This window comes from Lagenorhynchus albirostris, chromosome 14 (genome assembly GCF_949774975.1).
Source record: "Lagenorhynchus albirostris chromosome 14, mLagAlb1.1, whole genome shotgun sequence".
In the NCBI taxonomy this organism is placed as follows: domain Eukaryota; kingdom Metazoa; phylum Chordata; class Mammalia; order Artiodactyla; family Delphinidae; genus Lagenorhynchus; species Lagenorhynchus albirostris.
The window spans coordinates 26,869,576-26,893,736 of NC_083108.1; the positions used below are offsets into that span (position 1 = coordinate 26,869,576).

Consider the following 24,161-nt stretch of genomic DNA (forward strand, 5'->3'; position numbering starts at 1 on the left):
AATCGTGTAGACTTCCTGAGGGCTCCAATTCAATCACCTTTCTGCAGCAAAATATCTGCCTCAGGATTTGCTGCTGAATAGAAAAATATTCAAGCCATTGGGCCAAGATAAAATGCACCATATCAGAGTGAAGTCCCATCAGAGAGCCTGAAGTCAGCAAGGTTAACTGCAGCAGCTTAAAGTACAGTGAGGTGGTCCAGAGCTATAATTCTCAAGATGGTGTCAAGTTGGGATCTGCTTGACAAACATTGCTCTTAACTTTTGCAGCTAGGGTCTCCATAGCCCTGCAGGCAGTTCAGTGGTAACTGGGGCTCAGAAACCAACTATTCTTCTAAGCAGGAAAAAGAGGAAGAATCTAGAACTAAAAGGCATCAGACTAGCTTCTGTTTCTACTATGTGCTTGACATTGAATTCCAGCCCCTGAGACTTCTGCCTTGTGACCTAATTCCAAACATGCACCCTGCCATGATTACATCTCCCTGTTTATGATTAACAAACTCTCTTAGGTACTGACCTCCTCACTGTAAGTTCTTCCTATTGCCTTACCTTACTTAAACCATCCCCCAGAATAGTCATTATATTTGTAACTGCATGCTTAGCCTCTGTCTCCCTTACTTATCAGCTCCGTGAGTACCACTGTCATATTCATTGCTCTTTCCCTAATGCCTATCACACTGCCTGTAATATAGTAGGAACTTAATATAGAATTTATTTATACATCTGTTTCAGTCCCTCTGATCATTCCTGTCTTTTTATGCCTCCACCACAGGGAACGCACATTTCTCCCAAATCAGAATTTTTCCTGTGTCTTAGTACTTTCAAAAACTGAGTACTAGCCATGAACCTCAGGGTCATCACTAGGTCCTCTAATAATGGCTGTCCCCACTCCTTAGACACTATGCACATATCTAGACTTTCTCAGTTTTCTCAAGGAAAAAAACTGCATTTTTCTTCTATGCAAAAACTCTGCATTCAAATTTGTCTCACCACTGTCAAAACCTTGAAAGAAAAGGGAGGCAGTTCAGCACCTTGGACAGCTCTAAGCCATACTAACAATTGTTTGTTGCTACTACTTTGGCTCTTCAAAGAACTTGATGCCTCCCTTGGATAGCCCAAGACTGATTGCTTTTGGCCCCATCATGGCTCTTGAACCTAAAGAAATCCCAAGTCATTGATGTTAATCTCTTCCCTTTGTAAGCAGAGAAATGGCCTTCTCCTTTCCAACCAGACTTTGGATCTGAAAGCAGGATCCTATCATCGGCAGGGAAAGAAAGATTTTTGTGTCTTCATTGAGCCCAAGTGGTTGGGATACTAGGGTCAGGAGAGGAACAAGGTTCTGTGCCTAACTTTTTCTTTATAGTAACTTTATCTTCCAGAGATGAAAGTTTAAATATTAATATAAGTCAAGACAGCTAGATATGTATAATGAACTTCCACATACCCATCACATGGATTCAACACATGATTTGTCATACCTGCTTTACCCTTTTTTTTCTTTTTTGGCTTCTTTTTGTTTGCTGAAAGATATAAAATCAAATCCTAAACCTCATGTCATTTCACCCAAACATATTTAGTATGCTTCTCTTTTAAAAGTAGATATTTTCTCAATGCCATTATCACACTTAACAATGATTTATTTATGTCATCCAATTTCCACTCCATATGCAAATTTCCTTAATAACATAAAAAATGTCTTTGTACTTTTGGTTTTATGTGAATCAGGATGCAAACAAGGTCCACACAGCATATTTAGTTGTTATGCTTCTTTAGCCTCCTTTAATGAAGAGCCATACCTAATCCCTTTATTTTTTCATGCCATTGACTGTTGAAGGAACTGGGCCCAATGATCTATAAAATTTCCACACTCCAGACCTGCCTGTTTGCTTCTTCTTGGTATCATTGCTTCCTTATTCCCCATATTTCCTACAATCTGGAGGTCAGCTCTAAAGGCTTGATTAGCTTCAGGTTCAACATTCTTTGGCAAGAATGCCTTATAGGTGGTATCAAGGCTACTTTAAAATGGGACCTGTGTCCTTCATATTACATCACAGCTGTCTCAGTCTCACTGATGCTCACATCTAATGGTGGATCCAGGGGCTGTCTACTTGATTCCTCCATTGTTAATTTCCCCCCATCACTCTTCATCTAATGGCTTCTCCCAGTGACGATCAGTTAGGGTTACAAATGATTTTCTAATTGTTATTTCTTATCCACTTATTAGCTAGAATTCTTCTGTAAAAAATTGTCCCTCAGGCTATTTGATTACCATGAAATATAGTTCATAAATGAAAATCAAGATAAATGATTAATTCTTCTCCTTAATTCCAATCACCCAGATAGCTTTTACAACACTGAACAAATTATAACAGAGTGTTTATTTTCTAATTCATCTTGTTCTTCTTGCTTGCTTCCTCTGAAAACTCTGATGAAATCACAGAATGAATTTATATATTTTCTTTTGAATAATATAAATTCATAGAAATATAAAGGACCACAGAAATCACGTATTTTAACCCAGTCACATTGCTCAAGTAAGGAAACTGAGGCATGCAGATATGATAATACGTTCAGTATGGTGGATATGCTGAGAATGCAGTCCAGATTTGCCAAATCCATGTGTGTCATTCTGGGCATCCTAGTTTGGATGATGTACATGTGAAAGTGTTTGTGGAAGAATAATAGCTAGATTCTTGTATTCTTTAATAGCTAGGACTGTGATGGTTCCATAACTCATTTCAAATCTTCTATTTATCTTGTTTAAGAAATTTTGTTTACCCACATGGACCTTAGCTTGACCAAAAAAAAAAAAAAACCTGAGAGTTCACTATAGAAAGTAAATATAATTTATCAATTCTATGTTTATTGAGCATTAAGTCAATATCCCTGTGATGCAATCAAGAAGTCATAAGACATGGTTCCCCCACCTTAAAATCTAACTGGAGAAGTCAGACATACAACATAAAATCACCATAAAAGAGTTAGTTCATGTTCATGACCTCAATAGAAAAGATTTCCCAAGCCATCTGTGTTCATAGCCAAGTGAATGGACAGATGATGAATGCTATGGGACTGGGGAGTTTGGAGGGTTTCATGGAGGAGGTGGGGCCTAAGTTGTCCAGAGGATAGGTGGGAATTTAGGGCAGGGAAATAGCTTGGAGACTTAATGAAGAGGAAGGAAATGCTAAAGTGGTGCTGAATAAATCTATCTAAGTAGGGTGGAGGATTTGCATTAGGGGGGTCTTCCTTATTGAGGTAAGGAATGAAGTGTATGGAGACAGGGTGAAGAAAGCCCTACATATGAAAACACAGAATTGGGCCCTTTTTTCCCATCAGGTATGGAAGGCCACTGAGGAATCGCAGGTAGTAGATGGCATGATGAAATCCAGGAAGCATGTAGCAGTCAGTCTCTCTCCCGCTCAGAATCTGCCCTCTCTTGGCTGGAAAGATTGGGACCCCATGCTCATTCAGTTTTTAAGCTTTTTTCTTATAGTAAACCTTAGGACATTTGGGATAAAACAATCAATTCTACTAGGGCAGGCCTCTGCTCCCTGGTGGGGCTTTGAATTATTTTCCCCCTCCACTCACAGAATGTTACCACCAGTTTCCTTCTTCCTCGTTCTTCCCTATTCACTAATAGTGCACACTCACGCATTCAATAAACATTTGTTGAATAATGTGCTATAAGCATTGCTCTAGGCACTAAAATATAGTGGTGGATATATCAGGCAAGACCCCTGCTTTCATGGGGCTTACAACCTAGTAAAAGACAGACAATATATAGAAAATGTGCAAGGAAATAAAAACAAAATTATTTCAGATTGTGAAATGGGTATATGTTGATGTGATGGCAAGTAATTGAGGATGAGGAAACCTCTGCAAATAGTGTGGTTAGGAAAGGTCTTCCGAAAGACAGGACATTTGATCTGATGCCTCAGTGATGAAACACTATGGGCATTCAGAGCCTGGGGTATATTTTTCCAGGCAGACCAAAAAGTATATGCAAAGTTTCCAAGGCAAGACTGGATTTCATGTATTAAGGTACTAAAAGGCCAGTGTAAGTGAAATATAGTAAGTAAAATTGCAAGTAGTATGAAATGAAATCAGAATGGAAAGGGACAAAGTCATGTCGATTCTTAGAGTTGCTAGTGAGCTGTTTGTATTTTATTCTGAGAGTGCTGGGAAGCCATTGAAGGGTTTTCCATGGAGAAGTCACAAAATCCGATTCATGATTTTAAAAGATCACTATGATGCATGTAGAAGGATAGTAATTATACCATTGCATATAGAAGTAAAAGTCTGGTTAGCAACTAATTATCCATCAATAAGAACAAGGTAGAAAATTTCTTTTGTGTACATACAATGGAATACCATGCAACTGTGAAAAATGATGGGCAGATATTTATGTACTGATATAGATTGTAAGTGAAAAGGTAAGATGTCAGGCAGTGTGGGGTGTTTGCTATACTTGTGTAAAAAAATAAAGTAGGACTCTAAAAGAGGAGACTTTGTAAAGAAATGGATTCTCTAATGGTGCGATTCAGATGGTTCCCTATTGGTCTATGGTGGAGACCATCCAGGTAGTGCTGGTCACACAACTAGCCATGCTATAACTGTCAGTCTGTCAACTTCTCTGGTGCCTTCAACAGCAGAACCCAGCCACATGGCATCAGCCTGCCCAGGGCTGCCTGTTCCCATGTTTGATAGGTTATTAGTCTAGAAAGTTGTAGTAGGATCCCTGTTAATCACATTCAACATTTCCAAAACAAGGCAACTAAATAAGCAGTGAGCATGAGGCTGAGAATGAAGCTTCTTTATCTCAGAATGGTTGGGGTTAGCCTGCTATTTACCATGGAAGAAGTTTCTTTGCAGAATCAAACTTGGAAAGAGAACTGGAGATGGGGTGAGACAATGCCATGCTTTCAGAGGAGAGAGGAAAGGGGGATGAGGAGGGAAGGGAGCAACCTGCCAAGAAGCACCAGGGCAACCCGGGCCAGGTAGGCTCCTCCTCTGGTTGTCTTCAATCACACACTGGGGCACTGAATTTCCTGTGGATAAAGTCAAAGCCAGCCCAGAATCCACCCTTCCCATGAGCTCACTGTTTTCCTCAGTCACCACCCTGCCTGGAGCTCAGGAAGTGTAATTCAGGAGTGAAACCTGCCCAGGACGTACAGCAGGGTGAAGAGTGCATTCCAGCAACAGAAGTGATCTCATGATGACCCACCTCTCCGGTTAATGTCATCCCCCTCCACTAACACTCACACACACTTATGCACACAAAATTCTCATTGATTCCCATTGATCATTATTGCCATGATATCATAGAAAGACCATCATCCTGGACAAGAGATGACTCTGATACATTAAGCCAAGGTGTGGCTCTGGGACCAGCAGAACCAGGAGCACCCGAGAACTGGTTAGAGAAAGAAATTCTTGGACCCCAGGACCCCACTACAAACCTAACTGAATCAGAATCTCTGGGGGTGGGGCCCAGTTATCTGTTTTAACAAAGTCCTCCAGGTAATTGCCATGCAGGCTCAAGTTCTCAGCCTTGGCTACACATTGGAATCACCTGGGAAGCTTTAAAGACTGTTGATACCTGGGTCACACTCCAGAGATCCTGTTGTAGTTGATTTGGGTAAGGCCTGGACAGCGAATCACCTCATTCATATTCTCACACACACACACACACACACACACACACACACACACACACACACGGTAGGGGATTGGGGGAGAGCAAAGAATGTCTTCCACTGGGACATCTTCCAACAGGACAAACGATTTGTCTTCTCTTCCTCTGCCTCCCTCTTCACTCCCTCTTCCTTCCTATGTTCCGCTCTCAAAGCCTGGTAGGACTGCTTCCATGGGTCTGACATGCACCATCTCTAGACTGAATACTTCGAGCCTTATTAAGCAGTTGAATTAGTGTATGATAGTATCAGGAATCATCTCAGAAAGCAACCAATTTACAAACTTACAGATGGAACTGGCCCTAATGCAGGAAAGTAAATATATTTATTGAGTTTTAAAAAGTTTATCATAAATACTGACATTTTAAAATAAAGCACCTTAAGTGTATCTAATAGAATGTAAACACTCGAGCAGTTTGATGCCCACATTTATCCACTTAAATGAATACCCCGACTGTTACTACTCAAATATTTTACATCATTTCTTAATCTTTTTGAACTTATATTCTATGTAATTCTGAAAAGATGAGGAACAGGGAAGTGAAGTAACTTGCCCGAGGTCACATAGCATGTATATGGCAGCTCTGGGTATGAATCCAGATATCTTGCTTCGGATTCTGTTATTCCATTTATTACTAACCATTTGTTATTTACATTTTGAATTTAAATAAAACTTAAAATATGCATGCCAAAAAAATTTTGTTGATAAAATAACTCACCACTTTTTAACTCGACAGAACTATTTTAAAATTTAACTTGTTTTAGGACTTGCTGTTTTCCACTTTCAGTAAAGATCTATGTTTTAAAACATATGAAGTACTTTTTACACTGGGAATGAAGCTATACTAGGACTGTCAATATGTGTGCTCTGTCCATGAGCCTTAATATCTACTCCCTGCAGACTGGGCGACTGGAAGTGTGTGTCCACCTTTGTGTGTCTCTTTGTGTTTATAACCCTTGAGACCAATGGCAAGATCTAGAGTTGTTGCTTTGAGCAGTGTCTGATTCTAGAGAATGGCTTTTTGGTGGGGACAGTGGGACTGCCCCCACAGCCCCAAGTGGCACGAGAAGGCAAGATGTGAGACTAGAATATATACATGCCTTCCTTGTAGGGTTGCCTTGTGGACATACTATGGACATATACATATTAAAGGACATACACGACCCTCTAAGAGTTCATGAACCCAAGTTAAGGATTTTGCAAAGAGAATTATAGCCTCTGGACTAGAAGTGTCTCAGAGATAATCTAACCCAACCCTTCATTTCATCAACAAGAAGACAAAGGCCCAGGAGGACAGAGAACTTGTCCAGGGCCACACAGCCAGGGGGCAGGGGGAATGGAAGTCTGATAGGGGAGGGAGAGCACATTCAGCTCCCAGCCCCCATGTCTCTTTCCTACAGGGATATTTCCTGGCTGGCACCTGAGCTATGTCGACGTGAAGGACAATTCCCGCGATGAGACCTTCCGTTTCCAATGTGACTGCTGGTTCTCCAAGAATGAGGGCGACAGGCAGACAGTCCGTGACTTTGCCTGTGCCAACAATGAGATCCACGATGAGCTGGAGGAGACCAGTACGTGTGGAGACCGGTGGGCCCTGCTTAGATTCAGCCTGGGCTGAATCTTCAGTTAAAGAGAGTTAGCTCAGGAGGGAGGTGGGAACAATGTTGGAAAATCTAAAGAAGGAACTCTTACAGCTGCAGGGGAATCAGATGCCCAATGAAGGAAATAATACTGGAGAGGTGCATAAGTAAGCACGCTAAATGTTGTTTCGTGGACCTGGAACAGCCAAGATACTGGTACCAGCTCATGGCCCCAAATCACAGGGACTAATTGGGTAGAGGAAAACCCACAGGGTATAAGCTTACTCTGCCCTGAGGGCTGGGCTGGGCAGTTTGATGTGATGCTCCCTCTGGTTTATTTTTCTGTCATGGACTCTCTCCAACTGATGTCTGTGACAACAGCCACCAAATCAAGCCTTCCTGGAAACAGAATGTGCAGGGCAGCCAGCTTCTCCACCAACCACTTTCTCTTTGGTTCCTTCCTCAGGGGATGTTTAAAGGGAAAGAGTAATTGGTCCATGAGGTGGATGGCCATCCAGGACCAGGGAAGGGTTTCTTTAATACAGATGCTAGTATCTGCATCCAACAGATTTGACAAAGGCTTATCAGTAGCAGAGCGTGAAGAAAGGATCTTCCAACCTTAGTTATTAAGGTAACACTAGCTGCATGAAGACATAAACCCCCAAATCTCAATGGCTAAATACAACAAAATTTGTTTCTCACTCACATAATAAACTGTCCAGTGCGAGTGTTTGGCAAGAGGCCTTCCACACTGTGATTCAGGGACCCAAGCTCTTCTCATCTGTCTGCCATTTTCAACACGTGACTGCCACATTTCTTGCAGAGGGAAAAGAGAGCATGGAGAAGGCACACTCCCCTACCTTAACATATTAACTCACATTCTATTAGTCATGCAGCTCCACCTAGATGTAAAGGCATCTGGGTAATGCCATACCTGGCTGGACAGTCACTCCCTGGCAAGCACTGTACACCACGTGGCAAGGGAAGCGTGGATCCTTGGTGGAAAGCCACTCAGCCTTCTCCACCATGCCATCAAAACTACCCAATGATGGACTTAGCTACTTCGAGAGGCAGTGAACACTGATGTCCCTGGTAGCATTCAAACAAGGGCCAACTACTCATCTATCAGCTTTACTGCATGGGAATTCCTGCCCTAATTCAGAGGGTGAACTCTCAGCTTCTGTAATTGCACTTACTGAGAAGTTACTGGGGGCCCAGTTTTATTTTAGATGCTAAGTGTGATGCACACTGCTTTGTGATTTCTAGTTTATTTGTATGGACCTTTGTCCATGTGCAGTTCTCCCTACACAGCTGTAAGCTCCCAAAGGTCAAGGACAAAATCACTCATGTTTGTAGCCCTCTGCAGCTCTCTAGGCTTTGGGGCTTAGTAGGTACACAAGTCGTTAGTGCTCAGCAAATGGAAGAAGATGCAGTCGGTCGTTTTCCTTAGAGCCTCACAATCTCATTAGAGGGAGAGGCTAATATACAAATGCCAACACAAGCAATAGAGGCTCCTTGGGCCATTGGTGTTCAGGGGAGAAGAGATTCGTCAGGCTGTGAGAATAACCACTGAGCTTCCTTCCCAGATTTCCTGCCAAACAGCTGCTAAGACCTACGGGATTTGGGTTGGCAGGGAGATGGGCAGAGGGGAAGCATCACTTGCATTATTTCCAGAAGGATGTGTGTGGGCTAGAGATGGGAGGGCAGGGACACAGAGCCCAGGAGACGGCCTGGATCAGTCCGTCTTTACTAGGAGCCTGCAGAGGGCAGAGTGGTGCCTTCTAGGCTGCCCACAGGGGGAGAGACAGTGACACCCGTGTCCTAAGATGGAGGCTTATCCTGGGGAGAGCCAGGGCCGCAGTTCAAGCCAATCATTTCAACCCTCAGCTAATTTTATTTAACCACTTGGCAAATACTTACTGAAAACCTACTAAGTGCCGCGGCCTAGTGCACGTGGGTTCTGGGGACACGCTAATGAATAAAGCAGAGACCCTGCCCTCGTGGCACTTACATTCTGTGTCTGTGTCCCCAGGGGCACCTCTGGGCACTTGACTTGTGAGAGTAAATATGCTCTCATACTTGAACAGAGCTTCACGCGTGTGAAAGCATTCCACACATCCCCTGCTCTCACCGGGTCCTCGCCACCCCACTCCCACCCTGTGAGCTAGATAGGGGGCAACTTCACCCCTCTATATCATAGGTAAGGAAAACCAAAAACCAGAAAGGTGAAGTGACATGTCTAAGGCCTAGCCATTAGGACTCATGTATCCTGATTGCTAGACCACGACTCATCGCACCACCGCAGCCTAATTGGGCCTGGCTGGTACTCCAGACTGATCCATTGCCCCACCTTGTTTAGCTTCCTGTTTTCTGCCTTCACCTCCAACTCTTTGGGTTTTTTTTTTAATATAAGTTTATTTATTTATTTATTTTTGGCCGTGTTGGGTCTTCGTTTCTGTGCGCGGGCTTTCTCTACTTGTGGCAAGTGGGGGCCACTCTTTATCGCGGTGCGCGGGCCTCCCACTGTCGCGGCCTTTCTTGTTGCGGAGCACAGGCTCCAGATGCATAGGCTCAGTAGTTGTGGCTCACGGGCCCAGCCACTCCACGGCATGTGGGATCTTCCCGGACCAGGGCTCAAACCCGTGCCCCCTGCATTGGCAGGCGGACTCTCAACCACTGCGCCGCCAGGGAAGCCCCACCTCCAACTCTTGTTAGCGATTCCTGAAGCTGCTCTCCATCCTCTGCAAGCATCTGTCTCTGCAGGTGATTCCAATGTGCAGGCAAAGCTGAAAATCATTGGCAACCTTCAAATAATACTGATGTCGGAATCTCACTCCAGAGATTTTGTTGTAATCACTCCAGGCTAAGTCCTGACAGTAGGATCACATGCTCATATGTGCATACACATGCACACACACATACATGCACATCCTCATGCATGCACACACACACACATGCATACACACATGCACACCTGGGAGGACAAAAATCTCTCTCTCTCTGGAACATCCTCCAACAAGACCAATGTCTCCCTCTTTACAGCCCTCCTCCTTCTTATCCACCCGCACTTGAAGCCTTTTAGGGCTGCTCAGTCAGCCTTATCTGCAACATTTCCAGCCCAAATACAGTCCAACTTGATGGCCAACTCCCCAAGGATGGAAGACTCACTGCTCCACAAGGCAGCTCTGTTTAAAAAAAAATTTACGTTCTTGAAGTTTCTATCCTTTGGCAGTCCCAATGGGATGGGGTCAAACAGAAAATTTCAGGAGTGGTCAGGACCCTTGGCTGTACGTGCCTGAACCCCACCCGTAAGCTGGCTCCAGCAGAAAGGGAGCATATTGGTTCCCAGAACTTGGAAGTTTCAGGCGGAGCTGGCTGGGACTTGGCTGTCTCCAGAGGCTACAATGGTTTTAGTATGTCTTTGTCCCCCTTTTCCTCTTAACTGTTTCTTTCTCTACATCATGAGAAGATGGCAGCTGGTACCCGCAACCCCACTGCCTTCTAACACAACAACTTCGGTGGAAGGGAAGAGAGCGTCTCTTAGGGAATAATTCTGACTCTCCAGGCCCGGGACTCTCAGCCCCATGCAAACCACATGGTAGGAGCTCACCAGAGAAGGGTCCTGACAACATGAGGTGGGGAAGGCGACGTGGAGCAGTAAGGTCCTGACGCCCACCAGATGCCCAGGTGTCCTCTGGTGCTACTGCATGGAATCAGGTGCCCCTGCAGTCCTGGCCTCAAGGCAAACACCTGTCTGTTCAGGAGCTGCTCACCTGATGGGATGTTGGATCCTCTCAGTGCATCCTGGGTTGCTGGTTCATCTCCCTCTGAGGGTGCCACGCCCAGAGCCCAGGCAAGATGTCAAGTGTGGTCAGATCTCCTCTCTCCTCTCCTGCCACCTGAACCACATTCACCACATTCACTGGCTTTGCTGGTGGCCCCTTCGTGTGAGTGACTCGCACGGTGGCTGCTGAGCCACTTTCTCCAGCCGGGCAGGTCCTGTATGGGTGTTGGCCCCGGGGTGAGCCTCATACGGACCCCTCCTAGGCTGGGCTCCTACTGGCCCCACTCTTTCAGGTCCCTGGTCCTCCTCTGTCCTTTCCTCCCAGCAACCTATAAACAAAACTGAGAGTCATGCCTTCCACATTTTTATCAAGCCATTGATGAAATGACTTTCCAAGGTGGACATATGCTGATTGAGAGACCATTGATGCAGCTGGCCGCATTTGTTTCTAATCTGTGTAAATGTCCTCACTTACACACCTTCCTTCTCTACCTTCTCCCCGGGGCCACGAGGAGAGGATTTCTTATGGTCCACATGCGCTGCTTCTCGAATGTTCCACTTGAGTTGATCGTAGAGAGCAAGTAGGTTCCTAGTGCTCCCGGCCGCCTCTCCTGGGCTCTGACAAGCCATTTCCTCTACAATGCCCAGGATCCACTCTGAATTCACAGGTGTCTGGTTTGCAGAAATACTTTACCGGCTGCTGGGAAAGCAGAATGGCAGTGGGACCATGCCCTCCCTGCAATGGCTTCGAGCCGTGGGCAGTGGCACAGCCATTTCACGTCCTTGGGCTGTGAGCGGTCGGGCCTGCAGAGCCTCGCTCTTCTTCCAGGGCTTGTGCTGTGGGTCTCTTCCCCTATCGTGGGCATTTTTGCCCTGATTCATTCTACCTGTGACTTGAGAGGAGTCACAAAGGCAACAGTTTGCTGAGAGGCCGGGATTGACGTTACGTGGAGCTGTAGGCACAGCCATCCCTGAGATAAAAGCACAGAGATCAAACTATCCCTTTGGATCCAGAATCCCAGATCCTCAATGATTCACTTACTGCAGCAAGAGCTGTGTGCACAGGGAAACCTCCAGACACATACGTGTCCTCCCATGTGCTAGCTCCATCCCAGCCTGCTCCCTGGGGAGCGGGGCTGGATCATGTGGATTTCAAGCCCCTCTCATGCCCCTCAGTATCTTTGCTTACGCTGCTCCCTCCTCGTAGAGCATCCCTCGGTTTTCCGCTGATCATAATCATGGCTCTTTTTCAAGACCAAGCTCGTACGCCATCTTCTTCACGAAGCTTACTGCGATCAGCCCAATCGTTCATTGTTCACTCAACAAATATTTATTGAGTGCCTATGTGCCAGGCACTGTTCCGGGCTCTTGGGATCTATAAGTGAGCAAAACGAAGACCCCTGCCCTCATGGAGCTTACATTCAAGTGGGAGGGGGGAATACAATAAATGGTAAAATAATCAGTAAACTCCTTAACATGTTAGAAGGTACTAGGTGATAAGAGAAGATAATAGAGCTCAGGAGGGCAGGCGCTGGGGAAATCAGGCAGGAAGTGTGGTTTGGGTGGTCTGGCAGACTCTGTGAGAAGGTGACATCTGAGTAGGGAGGAAGGAGGGGAGGGAGTGAGTCAAGCCAGCATGGGTGGGGGTGGGGAGAGAAAGGGGACATGCTCAAGGCCGAGCTCTGAGGCCGGAGTGTGCCTCCTGTTCTGGAACGGCACGGAGGCTGAGCGGAGCGAGCAAGGGAGAAAGTACTGGAAGGTGAGGTTTGAGAGGTAATGGGAGCCTGCTTTACCCTCCCTCCCATGCTATTTTGGTCCTTCGTTTAAGGTTATTCTGTCCTGTGGTGCAGTCGGTGTTTCTGTCTGGGGCTAGAGATGAGTTCTAGTGTCGCCCAGAGTCTAGTCCAGTCCTGACACTTGGCAAATGCTGACATGCTTGTGGGAACTGCGGGGGAGGGAGGTCGTGATGCTGAGCACGACACCAGAGTGAGAGCTGAGACAAGACAGGGAATGAGACTGCTTGCTACAGAAAGTTCGAGGCAACTGGATCTTCCCCTCCCCTTTCTGTAGCTGGGCCCCGCCTCTCCTCCCTTCTCTTTACACACCAGCTCCACTTTGCATCTCACAGAATCTTCCATCCCTGAGAACCAGGTCCCAGCGTCTCTCCGAAAACTCATCCTAATCTCATGGATCCTGGAGGCAGGGGCGTTTGGCCCTTCACTCCCAGTGGCTCCCATGCTTGCCAGGCAAAGAGATTGCTACCATAGATAAAATGAGGACACCACTCTAGACCCCAAATTGAGGCAGGTTCTATTTATAGTGCCTCAGTTGTAGCGATTTTAACCTGCGCCCCACCCCAACCCCCTTAAGGCTGTGATCTAAGACCAGATGTAGGACCTGCAAGGAGTGGCCAGTTTGCTCCTGCTCTGATGGTGGGTGCTGCTTCCCCTCTGCTGACTCTCTCCCACCTTTTCCACCACAGCCTATGAGATCATCATAGAAACGGGCAACGGAGGCGAAACCAGGGAGAACGTCTGGCTCATCCTGGAAGGCAGGAAGAACCGATCCAAAGAGTTTCTCGTGGAAAATTCTTCTAGACAGCGGGCGTTTAGGAAGTAGGAAGAGGGATGCCCACAGGGGAATGCGGATGGTGGGGTGGGTAAGAGAGGGACCCCAAGAACCAACCCTTTTAGTGGGGGCCATAAATATACAAATGGGCCTAACCAGCAAGAATTTATTGAGTGCCTACTGTGTGCCAACCCCATTCGAGCTCCAAGGGATGAAACAAGGAGATTTAGAAGAGGGAAGAGAGGGGACTGTCCTTTAAAGAGAGCCCCCTCTAAGAGACTAGAATCTATATTGTTCCAACTACTAGAAAGAAGGGATAATTTTGTAATATGATAGAAGTGCTAATTATGGCTACAATGGCAATCACAGTACAATATATAAATGTTTCCAAGTAACATGTTGTACACCTTAAATTTACACAATAGTATATGTCAAATGTATTTCAATTTTTAAAAAGTTAATGGAAAACTACAACAAAAATCAGTTAATAAATTAATTAAAGCAAGCCCACTCTGCGGCAGGACCGGGAATCACACAGACATTATCCTGTGTCCCTGCAGATGAGGAGCTCACAGTCTAGTTGAAAAGGGAGACGTTCACCCATAAGAATGCAGAAGGATCATATAAGACAGCGTAGACTTTTAGGAGGGAGGGAGGGGAGAGCCTCTAAGATGCTTTATAGGAAAATCAAAATTGGGTCTCGTGTAACAGGTGCCTCTGCTCAGCACTCCCGGCTGCCTGCCACACGCCAGAGACTCTCACCGCCTCCTGCACGTCTGAGCCACCTCTGAACTGCTCAGAAGCCCCCTTCATCTCCCCGCTCTGTCCAGAATTGCCTACATAAAGTCTCCCCCTGCCATAACCCCACTGTACCTTCTATTCAAACCCCTCTGGGTGGGGATGGTCAGAGCTGACCGCCCCCCCCGCAGACTGCCCCTCCCCCTTCTTTTCCACTGCCCTTTCCCTCAATGAACCCAGCCAAGTCATCACTCCCCCAAGAAATGTCTGTACCTCCAATCCCACTGTTCCCATCCCTTGACTTTGCCAAGTCAGATCGACATCAGAGGACTCTTCCCTTCCCCCGCCTCTGCTCTCTGAATCTCATCACCCTCTTCAACCCAATGTCCAAGGCCCAGGACCTCACCCACCTCCAACACCATTCTGTATTAACAATCATTGATTGGACCAAGTAGCGGAAGGGCTTTTTAATGGTTATGATTGTCTTGTTCCGAAACTAGAATGAACCCTTAAGCAGTGGAGACCTGACATCAGGTCTTGCTTGCTATTCTCTCTCTGTTCTTCAGACCAGTGCTTAGGATACAGTTGGCACTCAGTAAATGCTTACTTCCTTCAGTGGGCATGGGCAGTTCTCACTGGCCATATCTTTGCATCCTGCAGGGGGACCACGGACATATTTGAGTTTGACAGCGTCTATCTGGGAGACATTGCCTCCCTCTGCGTGGGCCACCTCGCCAGGGAGGACCGGTTCATCCCCAAGAGAGAGCTGGTCTGGCATGTCAAGACCATCACCATCACCGAGATGGAGTACGGCAACGTGTATGTCCTGGGCCTCTGCCCTCTTCTCCAGGAAGGGCCACGCCCTCAGCGGGGAGGGCCTGTGGCCAGACCAGATGGCAGGGTGTGAGGTGTCCCCTTTGAGGCTGAGGTCACCTCACTCAGGAGGCATATGAGGCAGGAAGGGAAGAGGCAGCTACACTGGTTCTGGAGCTTTCTGAACCAGAGGCTTACCCCAGAGGCAGGGGACTAGACTGGATGACCTTGGGTGCTCCAGTGATGCTTCTTTGGAAGGAAAGAAGAGCCAGTCAGACAGGGCCAGACGGCTGAGTCTTTCCTTCCCTTCCCCCATGATCACTGTATAATGATAAAGAGATACAGCTTTGAAGCCTGCTGCTTCACAGTCAGAGTGAAAGCCCGTCATTCCTGTGGGCAGAGTAGAGACCAGCTGGAGTAATCCCATGGCCCACGGGCCCTGAGGACCCCAGATAAGGAGATTTACATTTCCCCCACCAAGGCCTTCTGGGAAGTCAGGCATTTCTGCAGGATTAAGGGTCTTAGTTACCTGGGTAACAGTTCACAGCCATCAGTTTTTCTAATTAATACCACTTGGTAACCACGTTGGAAGACAGAAAGAGCCCTGAGGCTCTGGGAGGCAGGAAAGACACTAAGAAGGAACTGGGCGATGAGCAAGGGGAGGCCAAGGGCAGCGCATGCCTCGGGGCAGGTAGACCCAGAGAGCAGCTAAGGCAGCTGGACATCCCCCCGGAACCACTGCCGCCCCCCCCCCAGCTCCCCTCGTGCCCCTCCCGGCCTGGCCCTGCTCCTGGCAACGCCTTTCACAAGAAGCGCATGGGACAGAAGCAGCAGCCCTGCGTGACCAGGCGGGTCCCAGCTTCAGGCTCCAGCCTTCAGGAGCCCAGCTTCTCAGAGGAATGTCTGTCCGCATTAGACCTGCCACCTGCAGGCTCCCTGGACTTGGCTGCCTCTGACCAAGCTTCCAGTTTGGGAATCAAGCAGGAAAGGTTCTCACATTTGAACTTGCGTCTTAGACACCTCAGGCTGCCATAACTGACTCTACAGACTGGGTGGCTCAAACAACAGGCATTCTTTTCTCACAGTTCTGGAGGCTGGAGGTCAGAAATCAGGGTGCCAGCAGGGTTGGGTTCTTATGAGGCCTCTCCTCCTAGCTCACGTGTTCTCGCATGGCAGAGAGAGGGAGGGAGATCTGGCGTCTCTTCCTCGGCCTCTCTTCCTAGCTCACGTGTTCTCGCATGGCAGAGAGAGGGAGATCTGGCGTCTCTTCCTCGGCCTCTCTTCCTAGCTCACGTGTTCTCGCATGGCAGAGAGAGGGAGATCTGGCGTCTCTTCCTCGGCCTCTCTTCCTAGCTCACGTGTTCTCGCATGGCAGAGAGAGGGAGATCTGGCGTCTCTTCCTCGGCCTCTCTTCCTAGCTCACGTGTTCTCGCATGGCAGAGAGAGGGAGATCTGGCGTCTCTTCCTCGGCCTCTCTTCCTAGCTCACCGTGTTCTCGCATGGCAGAGAGAGGGAGATCTGGCGTCTCTTCCTCGGCCTCTCTTCCTAGCTCACGTGTTCTCGCATGGCAGAGAGAGGGAGATCTGGCGTCTCTTCCTCGGCCTCTCCTCCTAGCTCACGTGTTCTCGCATGGCAGAGAGAGGGAGATCTGGCGTCTCTTCCTCGGCCTCTCTTCCTAGCTCACGTGTTCTCGCATGGCAGAGAGAGGGAGATCTGGCGTCTCTTCCTCGGCCTCTCTTCCTAGCTCACGTGTTCTCGCATGGCAGAGAGAGGGAGATCTGGCGTCTCTTCCTCGGCCTCTCTTCCTAGCTCACGTGTTCTCGCATGGCAGAGAGAGGGAGATCTGGCGTCTCTTCCTCGGCCTCTCTTCCTAGCTCACCGTGTTCTCGCATGGCAGAGAGAGGGAGATCTGGCGTCTCTTCCTCGGCCTCTCTTCCTAGCTCACGTGTTCTCGCATGGCAGAGAGAGGGAGATCTGGCGTCTCTTCCTCGGCCTCTCTTCCTAGCTCACGTGTTCTCGCATGGCAGAGAGAGGGAGATCTGGCGTCTCTTCCTCGGCCTCTCTTCCTAGCTCACGTGTTCTCGCATGGCAGAGAGAGGGAGATCTGGCGTCTCTTCCTCGGCCTCTCTTCCTAGCTCACGTGTTCTCGCATGGCAGAGAGAGGGAGATCTGGCGTCTCTTCCTCGGCCTCTCTTCCTAGCTCACCGTGTTCTCGCATGGCAGAGAAAGAGAGGGAGATCTGGCGTCTCTTCCTCGGCCTCTCTTCCTAGCTCACCGTGTTCTCGCATGGCAGAGAGAGGGAGGGAGATCTGGCGTCTCTTCCTCGGCCTCTCCTCCTAGCTCACGTGTTCTCGCATGGCAGAGAAAGAGAGGGAGATCTGGCGTCTCTTCCTCGGCCTCTCTTCCTAGCTCACGTGTTCTCGCATGGCAGAGAAAGAGAGGGAGATCTGGCGTCTCTTCCTCGGCCTCTCTTCCTAGCTCACGTGTTCTCGCATGGCAGAGAGAGGGAGATCTGGCGTCTCTTCCTCGGCCTCTCTTCCTAGCTCACGTGTTCTCGCATGGCAGAGAGAGGGAGGGAGATCTGGCGTCTCTTCCTCGGCCTCTCTTCCTAGCTCACCGTGTTCTCGCATGGCAGAGAGAGGGAGGGAGATCTGGCGTCTCTTCCTCGGCCTCTCTTCCTAGCTCACCGTGTTCTCGCATGGCAGAGAAAGAGAGGGAGATCTGGCGTCTCTTCCTCGGCCTCTCTTCCTAGCTCACCGTGTTCTCGCATGGCAGAGAAAGAGAGGGAGATCTGGCGTCTCTTCCTCGGCCTCTCTTCCTAGCTCACGTGTTCTCGCATGGCAGAGAGAGGGAGATCTGGCGTCTCTTCCTCGGCCTCTCTTCCTAGCTCACGTGTTCTCGCATGGCAGAGAAAGAGAGGGAGATCTGGCGTCTCTTCCTCGGCCTCTCTTCCTAGCTCACGTGTTCTCGCATGGCAGAGAAAGAGAGGGAGATCTGGCGTCTCTTCCTCGGCCTCTCTTCCTAGCTCACCGTGTTCTCGCATGGCAGAGAAAGAGAGGGAGATCTGGCGTCTCTTCCTCGGCCTCTCTTCCTAGCTCACCGTGTTCTCGCATGGCAGAGAAAGAGAGGGAGATCTGGCGTCTCTTCCTCGGCCTCTCTTCCTAGCTCACGTGTTCTCGCATGGCAGAGAGAGGGAGATCTGGCGTCTCTTCCTCGGCCTCTCTTCCTAGCTCACGTGTTCTCGCATGGCAGAGAAAGAGAGGGAGATCTGGCGTCTCTTCCTCGGCCTCTCTTCCTAGCTCACGTGTTCTCGCATGGCAGAGAGAGGGAGATCTGGCGTCTCTTCCTCGGCCTCTCTTCCTAGCTCACGTGTTCTCGCATGGCAGAGAGAGGGAGATCTGGCGTCTCTTCCTCGGCCTCTCTTCCTAGCTCACGTGTTCTCGCATGGCAGAGAAAGAGAGGGAGATCTGGCGTCTCTTCCTCGGCCTCTCTTCCTAGCTCACCGTGTTCTCGCATGGCAGAGAAAGAGAGGGAGATCTGGCGTCTCTTCCTCGGCCTCTCTTCCTAGCTCACCGTGTTCTCGCATGGCAGAGAAAGAGAGGGAGATCTGGCGTCTCTTCCTCGGCCTCTCTTCCTAGCTCACGTGTTCTCGCATGGCAGAGAGAGGGAGATCTGGCGTCTCTTCCTCGGCCTCTCTTCCTAGCTCACGTGTTCTCGCATGGCAGAGAAAGAGAGGGAGATCTGGCGTCTCTTCCTCGGCCTCTCTTCCTAGCTCACGTGTTCTCGCATGGCAGAGAGAGGGAGATCTGGCGTCTCTTCCTCGGCCTCTCTTCCTAGCTCACCGTGTTCTCGCATGGCAGAGAAAGAGAGGGAGATCTGGCGTCTCTTCCTCGGCCTCTCTTCCTAGCTCACGTGTTCTCGCATGGCAGAGAAAGAGAGGGAGATCTGGCGTCTCTTCCTCGGCCTCTCTTCCTAGCTCACCGTGTTCTCGCATGGCAGAGAGAGGGAGGGAGATCTGGCGTCTCTTCCTCGGCCTCTCTTCCTAGCTCACGTGTTCTCGCATGGCAGAGAAAGAGAGGGAGATCTGGCGTCTCTTCCTCGGCCTCTCTTCCTAGCTCACGTGTTCTCGCATGGCAGAGAAAGAGAGGGAGATCTGGCGTCTCTTCCTCGGCCTCTCTTCCTAGCTCACGTGTTCTCGCATGGCAGAGAAAGAGAGGGAGATCTGGCGTCTCTTCCTCGGCCTCTCTTCCTAGCTCACGTGTTCTCGCATGGCAGAGAGAGGGAGGGAGATCTGGCGTCTCTTCCTCGGCCTCTCTTCCTAGCTCACCGTGTTCTCGCATGGCAGAGAAAGAGAGGGAGATCTGGCGTCTCTTCCTCGGCCTCTCTTCCTAGCTCACCGTGTTCTCGCATGGCAGAGAAAGAGAGGGAGATCTGGCGTCTCTTCCTCGGCCTCTCTTCCTAGCTCACGTGTTCTCGCATGGCAGAGAGAGGGAGGGAGATCTGGCGTCTCTTCCTCGGCCTCTCTTCCTAGCTCACCGTGTTCTCGCATGGCAGAGAAAGAGAGGGAGATCTGGCGTCTCTTCCTCGGCCTCTCTTCCTAGCTCACGTGTTCTCGCATGGCAGAGAAAGAGAGGGAGATCTGGCGTCTCTTCCTCGGCCTCTCTTCCTAGCTCACCGTGTTCTCGCATGGCAGAGAGAGGGAGATCTGGCGTCTCTTCCTCGGCCTCTCTTCCTAGCTCACCGTGTTCTCGCATGGCAGAGAAAGAGAGGGAGATCTGGCGTCTCTTCCTCGGCCTCTCTTCCTAGCTCACCGTGTTCTCGCATGGCAGAGAAAGAGAGGGAGATCTGGCGTCTCTTCCTCGGCCTCTCTTCCTAGCTCACGTGTTCTCGCATGGCAGAGAAAGAGAGGGAGATCTGGCGTCTCTTCCTCGGCCTCTCTTCCTAGCTCACCGTGTTCTCGCATGGCAGAGAAAGAGAGGGAGATCTGGCGTCTCTTCCTCGGCCTCTCTTCCTAGCTCACCGTGTTCTCGCATGGCAGAGAAAGAGAGGGAGATCTGGCGTCTCTTCCTCGGCCTCTCTTCCTAGCTCACGTGTTCTCGCATGGCAGAGAGAGGGAGATCTGGCGTCTCTTCCTCGGCCTCTCTTCCTAGCTCACCGTGTTCTCGCATGGCAGAGAAAGAGAGGGAGATCTGGCGTCTCTTCCTCGGCCTCTCTTCCTAGCTCACGTGTTCTCGCATGGCAGAGAAAGAGAGGGAGATCTGGCGTCTCTTCCTCGGCCTCTCTTCCTAGCTCACCGTGTTCTCGCATGGCAGAGAGAGGGAGGGAGATCTGGCGTCTCTTCCTCGGCCTCTCTTCCTAGCTCACGTGTTCTCGCATGGCAGAGAAAGAGAGGGAGATCTGGCGTCTCTTCCTCGGCCTCTCTTCCTAGCTCACGTGTTCTCGCATGGCAGAGAAAGAGAGGGAGATCTGGCGTCTCTTCCTCGGCCTCTCTTCCTAGCTCACGTGTTCTCGCATGGCAGAGAGAGGGAGGGAGATCTGGCGTCTCTTCCTCGGCCTCTCTTCCTAGCTCACCGTGTTCTCGCATGGCAGAGAAAGAGAGGGAGATCTGGCGTCTCTTCCTCGGCCTCTCTTCCTAGCTCACCGTGTTCTCGCATGGCAGAGAAAGAGAGGGAGATCTGGCGTCTCTTCCTCGGCCTCTCTTCCTAGCTCACGTGTTCTCGCATGGCAGAGAGAGGGAGGGAGATCTGGCGTCTCTTCCTCGGCCTCTCTTCCTAGCTCACCGTGTTCTCGCATGGCAGAGAAAGAGAGGGAGATCTGGCGTCTCTTCCTCGGCCTCTCTTCCTAGCTCACCGTGTTCTCGCATGGCAGAGAAAGAGAGGGAGATCTGGCGTCTCTTCCTCGGCCTCTCTTCCTAGCTCACGTGTTCTCGCATGGCAGAGAAAGAGAGGGAGATCTGGCGTCTCTTCCTCGGCCTCTCTTCCTAGCTCACCGTGTTCTCGCATGGCAGAGAGAGGGAGATCTGGCGTCTCTTCCTCGGCCTCTCTTCCTAGCTCACCGTGTTCTCGCATGGCAGAGAGAGGGAGATCTGGCGTCTCTTCCTCGGCCTCTCTTCCTAGCTCACCGTGTTCTCGCATGGCAGAGAGAGGGAGATCTGGCGTCTCTTCCTCGGCCTCTCTTCCTAGCTCACGTGTTCTCGCATGGCAGAGAAAGAGAGGGAGATCTGGCGTCTCTTCCTCGGCCTCTCTTCCTAGCTCACGTGTTCTCGCATGGCAGAGAAAGAGAGGGAGATCTGGCGTCTCTTCCTCGGCCTCTCTTCCTAGCTCACCGTGTTCTCGCATGGCAGAGAAAGAGAGGGAGATCTGGCGTCTCTTCCTCGGCCTCTCTTCCTAGCTCACCGTGTTCTCGCATGGCAGAGAAAGAGAGGGAGATCTGGCGTCTCTTCCTCGGCCTCTCTTCCTAGCTCACCGTGTTCTCGCATGGCAGAGAAAGAGAGGGAGATCTGGCGTCTCTTCCTCGGCCTCTCTTCCTAGCTCACCGTGTTCTCGCATGGCAGAGAAAGAGAGGGAGATCTGGCGTCTCTTCCTCGGCCTCTCTTCCTAGCTCACCGTGTTCTCGCATGGCAGAGAAAGAGAGGGAGATCTGGCGTCTCTTCCTCGGCCTCTCTTCCTAGCTCACCGTGTTCTCGCATGGCAGAGAAAGAGAGGGAGATCTGGCGTCTCTTCCTCTTCATATAAGGGCACTAATCCCATCATGAGTCCCCACCCTCAGGACCTCATCAAAACCTGATCACCTCCCAAAGCCCCCATCTCCAAATACCATCACTTTGGGGGTTAGGGGCCTCAACGTGTGAATTTGGGAGGAGAGAACTCAGCTCATAGCAGCTTCCCTCTCAGGCTGCAATGTTATTTATTGCAATGTTATTTATTGCTCTTTTTGAGAAAAGAGCAATTAATTTACAACAGTAAATCCTGTAAGAGCAATACTGACAAGGACTTGAGAGGTGGGATACAGGGGTCTGGAAGAGTTCCAGCTCACCCAGCGAGCCAGGGCCAGGTCAAAGCCCCTTCTGCAACTTGAACTGTCTCCCTATGGAAAGGAGCGTGGCTGCTGATACTGCGCCTCTGCAAATGCCCCAAATAAACAAAACAATACAATACAATAGTAAGTCACCACCTGAGTTAGCTTTAAATCCACAGTGTTGGCTGTGACAGAGAGAGCGCTAAGGATCTCAGCACCCCTCAGCACCTTCTAGCGTCAGGAGGAAGGGGGTGAAGAACTTCCCATCCCACAGTCCTGGGGCCGTTATAGGATTTTTCATCCAGTGGAAAGAATCTGCCACTCCCAGTGAAGCATCTTTTCCTACATTCTCAAGAGTGTGGCCTTTTGTCAGCACGGTGCTTGGGCTGGAAGGGGAAGGAGGGATGTCCATGGGGTGGGGATCTTCCCTAAGGGAAGTGGGTGCAGAGAGTGCAGACACCCGGATGCTAGAGCTGTCACGGATCAGCCGTGTAGCCTCAGGCCATAACCCAGCACCTCTCAGGGAAGAGAGCTGGATGCCCTCTAAAGTCTGGTGGGAGGGGAAGGATGGCAGGGGTTCCAGCCTGGAGGGCTCTCAGAAGTCATACTCTAGCCTACCTACCTGCGCTGGTCTCAAGCCTGTGATTCCTGGTGTATGAGAACCTCCCCCCAACAAAATATCACCTCTATACAGAGAGGGGACAGTACAGGGGTGTTCCATCATTGTGGCTATTTTCGTGTCACCATTCTAGAACACATTTAAATTCTACTGTGTAAAGACCACTTAACTAGCACTGTATATGGATCCACATGTCCTTTCTAACCAGCATGTTGGACCATAATATTTGGATTTCCATGAAATACAAATTAATTTAATCTCATAAACACAACAATCTCAAATTTTTATGTTCCAACTGATTCCAGTCCTGACTCTTCTTCTTCAGCGTTTCTGACCAGCTCTGTTTCGTCACTAATATCCTCAGGACCTCGGTGGAAGGACACACAGAGAGGCTTTTGTTTCTTTTTTTAAAACCCAAAGTGGAATCGTTGTTTTATCCCATTATCATATATAATACATAATCATTTTAAAATTCAAATAAGGCAAAAAAAGTGTGTAAAACAAAGTAAAAATTCTCTAAAGCCCCACCCATCAGAGATGGCCATCTTGAGCATTTGGTGACCCTGTTCTCTCTGGCATATTGCTAATGTCTCACACACACACACTGTTCACAGAAGTGTGATCATATTCTACTTGGTTTTTTTAGCATGTTCATGTTTTTGTTTGTTATTCTCTGCCTTGCCTTTATTGTCGCCCGTGACCCTACCCCCATTGCCAGTGGGAACAGCCTGGCATGTTCTTCTGCAGCTGGAGTCTTAACTCCACAAAGCCCTGAGGTCCCACATTTTGGTGATCTTATAATTACGTCTATTAGGAAACATTTCCTTATAACTACACCAGTGAATATTTTTCAGCCATTAAAAACAACAAATTAGGTTTCCCTGGTGGTGCAGTGGTTAAGAACCTGCCTGCTGGGCTTCCCTGGTGGCGCAGTGGTTGAGAGTCCGCCTGCCGATGCAGGGGACACGGGTTCGTGCCCCGGACCGGGAAGATCCCACATGCCGCAGAGCGGCTGGGCCTGTGAGCCATGGCCGCTGAGCCTGCGCGTTCGGAGCCTGTGCTCCGCAATGGGAGAGGCCACAACAGTGAGAGGCCCACATACAGCAAAAAAAAAAAAAAAAAAAAAAGAATCTGCTTGCCAATGCAGGGGACACAGGTTCGAGCCCTGGTCTGGGAAGATCCCGCATGCCGCGGAGCAACAAAGCCTGTGCACCACAACTACTGAGCCTGCGCTCTGGAGCCTGTGAGACACAATTGCCAAAGCCCACGTGCCTAGAGCTTGTGCTTCTCAACGAGAAGTCACTGCAGTGAGAAGCCCACGCACTGCCATGAGGCATAGACCCCACTCACT

General features: G+C 49.4%; 1 protein-coding gene across 2 annotated transcripts in view; it reads left to right on the plus strand.

Annotated features, from left to right (window-relative positions):
• The window catches only part of LOXHD1 (lipoxygenase homology PLAT domains 1), a 208,644-nt gene that overhangs the window by 180,420 nt on the left and 4,063 nt on the right, over positions 1–24,161 (plus strand). For both annotated transcript variants that reach the window (XM_060170427.1, XM_060170428.1), the window contains 3 exons: positions 7,092–7,262; positions 13,538–13,670; positions 15,022–15,180. In XM_060170427.1, coding sequence (XP_060026410.1) covers positions 7,092–7,262; positions 13,538–13,670; positions 15,022–15,180 — 463 coding nt within the window. The remainder of the gene's footprint in view (positions 1–7,091; positions 7,263–13,537; positions 13,671–15,021; positions 15,181–24,161) is intronic.